General features: G+C 37.7%; 2 protein-coding genes across 2 annotated transcripts; one reads left to right on the top strand and one right to left on the bottom strand.

The window, feature by feature from the left end:
• The first annotated feature begins 119 nt into the window (after nt 1–119).
• On the top strand, nt 120–2875 carry LOC136417493 (zinc finger protein pita-like). Its single transcript, XM_066403204.1, has 8 exons — nt 120–230; nt 293–499; nt 1049–1337; nt 1401–1664; nt 1723–1884; nt 1955–2074; nt 2137–2331; nt 2420–2875. The coding sequence occupies exons 2-8, from the start codon at nt 326–328 to the stop codon at nt 2653–2655; spliced, it is 1440 nt and encodes a 479-aa protein (XP_066259301.1). The 5' UTR covers nt 120–230; nt 293–325; the 3' UTR covers nt 2656–2875.
• A 535-nt stretch (nt 2876–3410) lies between these two features.
• LOC136417474 (cytoplasmic dynein 2 intermediate chain 1) lies at nt 3411–7069 on the bottom strand. The gene is made up of 6 exons (XM_066403176.1): nt 6857–7069; nt 4931–6702; nt 4717–4882; nt 4041–4281; nt 3631–3983; nt 3411–3575 (listed from the first exon to the last, which is right to left on the bottom strand). Exons 1-6 carry the CDS (start codon nt 6869–6871, stop codon nt 3453–3455), a joined length of 2670 nt encoding a protein of 889 aa, XP_066259273.1. The 5' UTR covers nt 6872–7069; the 3' UTR covers nt 3411–3452.
• Between the last annotated feature and the right edge of the window lie 133 nt (nt 7070–7202).

The following is a 7202-nucleotide window of genomic DNA, read 5'->3' as shown; positions in this document are numbered from 1 at the left end:
AAATTGAATAGTGTCATAAAATTTAAAGAGTATTGATCGATTTCTTATCTCTAAAACAATTTCCTTCCAGTCCCAGTTTCGTTGTGCTGCGCAGGGCCGGTATGAGCGATTCCTGTACATTCTTAATTGTTTTGTAGATTCCATCATTCGTGGCGGCCATTTTGTGTTTTGAGTCTAAGCTCAGGTTGATTTCTGCACGGACTTGTGTCACCTCGAAAAATATTGTTAAGGTAATACAGTTTACAATTCTCATTTATCTAAAAACACGATTTAAAATCACCTTCACTAATAGGTTTCTGAGTTATCAACAAATAAATACGATTCAATGAAAACCTACAGCCGGAAAAAAATGGAAGATTCCTTTGAGGTTGAGGAAATCGTGGAATTTGAGGAGGTCTGTAGGCTTTGTATGGAAACGGAGGACGAGATGATATCGATATTCAGTAACGAGGATCCTGTACCTTTAACCTTGCGAATTATGGCTTGTGTCGCTCTTGAAGTGAGTAATAATAAAAATTGATTTAGCAAAGATGCTCTATAAAGGTAGCTGTCTCTGGGGCTGTCTGACTCTGGGAGCCTCTAGGCAATTTTCAGAAAGTTATAATAAGTGAAGTAGGATATCACTAAGACACAGGAGAGGATGCAGTAAAAGAGAGTTGTAAAACTGCAAGGAATCTACAAAATATCAATGTTTTGTGGTATAAACAGGTTGTTCTTGCTTGGTTCCTTGCTAGATTCTATACTTACAATCTCAACTTTCCGTTAAGCTCTTACTGGGGCCGATATCAATATGGATCTTGGCCGAGGTGACAGTGTCCTCTCCTCTATTTAGTTTCTTTACTCTCATGCAGTGCCTCTTTGATTTGGACACCCTGTATAGCCATCAAAACAAAAAGAAATTAAATTTTAACACTGTATATATCATCAATGAAGTGTTTGTAGCCATATCCTTACAAACCTTTTACCCCACTTTCTGAGGAAGTTTATTGTGTTAAAATTTTCTACTTCAATTTTGAGGCAACTCATTAAATTTAACCTGCATTTATAGGTATTTGAAGGTGATGGTCTCCCAGAGAAGATTTGCAATCCATGCAAATTTCAGCTGGAGAAGTCGTACAATTTTCGAAAAAAATGCGAACAATCCGACATGAAGCTCAGATCGCATTTGAAAGAGTTAAACAAATTGGGCGATGTGTTTGTTGAAAATGAAATGGCAGTCTCATCTCATGTGCCACCTGGGGAGTCATTAGATGAAGATACTACATTTTCTCAGAGTGAAAGTCATGTGGAAATTGAGAGTAGAAGTATTGAACCCAGCACTGAAGAGGATCTTGTAGGTAAGTACTAAAAGCTCATCTTTGGCTATCACTGAAGGACCGATAATTATAATATTGCATTAGGTGTCACGAAAGTGACTTATGTTGAAGCTGCCAAAGAAGAAATTGAAAATTCTCCGAACAACATTACACTGTCACTGGAAACGGATGTAGAAAATAGGGAAGCTTGTACATTAAAGTCAATAGATGAAGTAAAGTCTGAACCTGAGGAAGGAGAAACCGGAGATGGTATATTCATTATAGAGGAAAACGATGAAACTAGTGCTGAACACGCGAACATGGGCGCTATTGCGGATGCAGTCAAGGCGACCTTAGCCAGCCAGCCAGGTAAACTAATGGTTAAAGAGAGAGTTCTTTGAAAAGCCTTATATATTACTTTCAAAAGGAATTAACGTTGGCGGGCAGTTGCAGTTGAAATTAAATCCTTTGGAGGGGAAAAGCACTCAAGTGGAAGTTACGACGGAGGACGGTCATGTTATTGTAATGGAGATTTTGACAGAAGAGCGTGAAACGCAACAGAAGGAGGATTGTGCCAGGATTCCTGAAGGTAAGGCAATGTTTTTTGTTTAAAATTGTGTTAAATCGTAAATACATGAAATGGTCATTTTTACATTCAGACCAAGCGGAATTTAATGAAGATGGCGAATTGAAGGTATTCCAGTGTCCAGAATGTCCGAAAGCTTTTGCACGGAGAATTCAACTTAGGAGACATTCTTCAGTGCATATGCAACAGAGAGGTGAGTTAACAAACATTTAACGAATTGGGTCTATATATCGAACATTTTCTGACATGCTACAGGTTTCACATGTGGAATTTGCGAAAAATGGTTTCCTACAAGATCAGCTTTAGTTCGACATGAACGTATCCATACAGGTGAACGACCGTTTCAGTGCGAAGTATGCTCGAAGAGTTTCGCTCAGAAGGAAATTTTGTACCGGCATTTAATGACGCACACGGGACAACGACCTTACACATGTCCACACTGTCCGAAAGGTCTGGAAAATGTTTTTTTATATTGTTTTTATATGACGACATTAATTTTGACTCAGGTGGGATTTTTTAAACTGTTTTTTTTTTGTAGGTTTCAATCAAAAAGAATTACTAAGACTTCATATGCGCACGCACGCCAACGCCCCCAACGACATTCAACTGCACTATTGCACTTTGTGTCCGAAAGTATTTTGCCACGCTTCTGGTTTGAGTAGACATCTGCTCACGCATACGGGGAAGACGTTCAAATGTCAAGAGTGTGACAAAACGTTCACAGACAAAAGTTCCTTGAGGCGGCATCATTTGCAGACCGGTCACGACAGCTAATGTTAAATTATTTTAACTTTTGTAAAGGTATTGTTTTTCCTTTTAGTCTTTGAACCTTTTTTCCATGGTTTCTACACATTTTCAGCAACTGTTTTCCAATAACATTTAATATTAAGATAATTTTAATTTTGATTAATAAATTTCTAATATTTTGCTTTAGAATTTCAATGGGTCTAATTCGATTCTGCGTATAAAAATATCTAAAACTTAGTCCCTTTCGCCTAGGTATGTACATCACACGAAAATGTCTATCCACCATTCGCCGTTTTGATGCAGCCGGAACACTTGATTAGTATGCCGATTATCAGAATTTGAGGAATTTCAAGTTCATTGGATATGTTTTTCGATATTTAGAAGGTAAGCATTTACCCTTTAGTAAGAATTCGCGTGAAAATCCTTGTTAACGTCTCTATGACAAATAACTGCCATCCAAAATGTCACCATCTTCAAAACCTATGAAAAAGTTATAGAAAATAACAATGAAATTGTATGGATTCTGAATATGTAAAATAGATGAATCACTAAAAATTTTTCTGCTCAGTCGCGGAAACATGACAATTTTTTCTATAAGTCATGTGGTCATTCCAATAGGTTGACTTGATATAGTTGATGTTACTCGTATTGCAGTTAAATATAAAAAAACTAAAAATTAAAAAAAAAAAATATTAAACCTTCAGGGAAAGGATTTTTTTGGATTCTGATTAATTTTACCTTTGGTCGAATTCCCCCTACATATTTAAATAAATATACCCAAATTTTAATGATTACTTTATTTTAAATTTAACGTAAACTTCAATTTACAATCGACTAACATAACTCAAAAACACCTTAACGTCCTCTTCGTATTTCTCGATAGATTCTCTTCCGTGTTCTTTGTGGAGCAAATGCAAAGAAATTTTTCCACTTGCAGTCCCAATCAACTAGAAAGAAGAAATATTTTTATCCTACTCGACCAATTATCTAAGTGAATCTCACCATATAAGATATTTCCCCATGTTTATCTTCCACATTTAGTGCCGGTGACAGTTTCAAACAGCTGATTTTCTCAGGGAAATGCACCGAGTATTGCGAGCACATGTCGCTTTTGCTCAGGTCCCATACGTGTATTGTGTCCGTGGAATCTTTGGCATAAAAAAGGAACGGTTTTGTTTTAGACCAATGAATTATCTGCACTTTCGAAATGTCTATTTGGTCTTTGTTTTGCAAAACCAGGAGCGGTTGATCAGTTGTTTTAGAGAACAGTATTATGTCCCCATTTGCGTACCCTGCCAGAAAGTGGGATGAAGAGAAGGGGCAGTTTTCTAAGCAGATAGCCTCACTCTTGGATTCTGGAGGAGAAAAAAAATTGTGAAATGTTAGGAAAATTATTAAAATGGGAGACAAACCTGAGTGAAACATCTTGGTGCTTCCAGGTTTCCCACTATCTAAACAGTGCAAAATAAATCCATTGCTTGTGGAAACATAAATATGGTGGTCTACTACCAAACAATCAGTACAAACAAATTCAGATAAATGGGGGTACACTTGCGTTAAATTGATAATTTGACTGTTAAGGAGGACCACATCCTTTGTTCTTGAATACAAAGTCCATATTATTATCTTGCCGGAATCGTCCATAGAGAGCACCTGTAAATTAGGGAACATAAGTCCATTTTTCACGTATTTGGATCCATGACAATTGCCTCGTATTATGAACTGACACAAAATTTTTAGGTGGCATATTTCTGGATTAAAAGTTTAATATCGTACTGAATGTTACTGTTCCTAAGTTATTAAAATTTTTCGACTTTTTCACGGGGAATACTTTCTCACTTCAATATGAGGTGATATCAAACAAATCCATAACCTCTGAATCTCAAAGAAGTTAAAATAAGGCTCAGTATAAATAAAGTTTTTGTATTATTGAGGCAATTATCGGTACCTGCTGCACAATTACCTCTGTAATTTTTCAATAATTGTATTTCTCAAGTGGACAGTTCTCATAGGTAGGGAATATTCAATGAAAAGAAAAAAATCAAATATTACGGGAAAATATGCCGTTTACTACTTATACCTATTTACCTCATTACGTGGCAATATCTCTTCCACCTCTCTATCGCTCCCTTTCTGGCATACCGTCATAACTCTCCACAAATGGCTCGTCCCTATCGGGGTTATGAACGAGGGAGTTCTGTTAATTATGTCATGTGCCCCGTGCTTTTTCTCAGTATTCCAAACCGCTAGGGCTCTATAAAACACTAATTAGTCCCATTAAAATTTATCTAATTATACCAACCCGTCATTTTGACCCGCTATAATGCTGTTATCCCCATCCAAGCAAAACGTGGCACAAGACACCTCTCCGAAAGAAACCAAAGTTTTCGAAGGTGTATCTAAGTTGCTCAAGTTCCAAATGCACACCAATGATTTTACAGGGTCGAAGTTTATGTTGTTGTTCGAGTGGACTGTCAGGATTTTGCCTATGTTTCGTGGATGTACCGACATGGTTTGAAGTGTTGTGTCCTTGAGCAAGCCACCAGAAGTATTGAGCTCAAGGTAACCTCTGCTGAATGGCAGCTCAGTTTTATTTTGATGAAAGGTCTCAAGCTGTTTAAACCGCTCCTCAGACAAAATTTCCATGACTAAATTTGCAGAATGTTTGAGAAAGCTTTCCAGGTGACCTTCATTGGTGTCCAATTGCAAGTCTTCAACACTTTTGCTTTCACCTACGCCTTTAAGTTCGTATTTATACTGATTCCAAAACCCTTTCACATTTAGATTAAAATTAGAAAACCTTGCAGGCATTTGGGTCCACATTTCTCTCACTTCAACATTCTCCGTCTGCACTTCTTCGCTAATGTTGTCCTCTCCAGTTTGCACGGAGGCCTGCACAGCACAGCCCCGTCCATAATTTATTATATAATCTTCATAAGGCACTGAAGGCGAGTCGAAAATTGTGAAATTCATAGCATCTAGCTTAATCATACTGAGCAGTTCTTCGCCTCTCTTCTTTCTAGCGGCACTGGCCCTCCTTTTTTCGCATTTCTTTTTGGCATCTGCAAAATTGATAAATTGCAATGACTTTTGATCCTCAAAGCCTTCATCGGATAATGAGTGGTGAGCGCATTTTTCTTGCTGGAGTTCCATGATTGGGTCTTCCTTTTTAACTGTGTCTTCAATGTACTTGAGGATTTGGCGATGCTTGAAATCTGTAAGCTCGAATGTTCCAGAATCCAGTTTTCTTTCATCGCTTTCAGCTGAAGAAAGTCGCTTGGCGATACTGGTTATTCCTGGTTGGCCTTCAATATTTTCGCTGCTAGTGCTCATAGAGCCGCTAGCACCGGAAATGAGCAAGCCCGAATTCGTTTCGTCGCTGCTAGAGGTTGCAGCTTCGAAGTCTGACTCATAGGACTCGAAGTCTTCCTCATAAGTTTCTTCAGGATTGTTTACAGATTCATTCATAGACAGACTTTGTGGAGTTCCTGCATCTGGTCCTACTATGTTGGCGTTGACGATGCTGCCTTTTCTTAAGGTGGCAGTTCTAGGTCTCCCCAAAGACGAGCTGGTGGTTTCTGGGGACGAGTCTCTAGTTTTTGTAATTGATTTTATGCTGCTTTTGCTCGAAATAGGACCTTCTTTAGGTTTTCTATTATTGGTGGTTTTTAGGCTAACAGTAGAAGTGGGTTTTTTCACTAACGATGGAGATTTTTTTTTGTCTGATACACTAAAATTTTTGCCAGTTTTTTCCATGGATTTGAGGGCATTAGAATATAAATTTTTGCTTGGAAAATATTGAGTTTTTTGTACTCGATTGCTAGACGGGGTTTCAGACTTAGCTTGAATCTTTTTGGATGCCGCAGAGGCATTTTCTTTGCTCTTTTCCAAGGCAGATTGTCTTGAAGGAGCATTTTTGCCTAAAACTTTTTTCTTTTTAAGCTCCTTCTGATCTCCCTCGTTTAATTTCTTTTCTCGTTCTATAGAGTCTTCTTCCTTCGTTTTACGTGTGCTCGTTTTCGATATTGAAGTTTTGGCTTTGGTCGTTGTCGATTTTCTTTTTGCAGCTGCATCCTAAAAGATCTATGTATGTGTATCAAGCCCCGCTATTGATTTTGTGAAGAAACCTTTATGTTTGTGGATAATCAAAATATTTATGAGGTGTTGACGATACAAACACCGTGGAAACTGATATTATTTCGCCTGTGGTTTAATCTTCTCGACTTACCTTGAAGGTGGACATAAAAATGGGAGATAGGACGGTAATTAGAACGCTTTATAAAGCTTTTCTAACCATCACGATCTGGTACAAAATAATGTGTCATTCTTGTTTGTAACATGGAACTAGACTGCTCCGAAATAATCGATATTGGGGGAAACTAGCGTGCTCTAGTGAATAATAATTATTACGCCAGAGATATTGGAAAAAGAGGTGCGCGATTCACGTATCTCTGTTGAATTGAGGGTTTGAGTACAATTTGCGGGACTATGCAAGCGGAGCAGAAAAAACATTTGTACGAAGGTCAAAAAGAGATAGTATATATTAATTCTGATAATGAAGAAAGAAAAATTGA

This window comes from Euwallacea similis, chromosome 28 (assembly GCF_039881205.1).
Source record: "Euwallacea similis isolate ESF13 chromosome 28, ESF131.1, whole genome shotgun sequence".
NCBI lineage: Eukaryota > Metazoa > Arthropoda > Insecta > Coleoptera > Curculionidae > Euwallacea > Euwallacea similis.
This window is presented reverse-complemented; position numbering and strand designations above follow the sequence as displayed.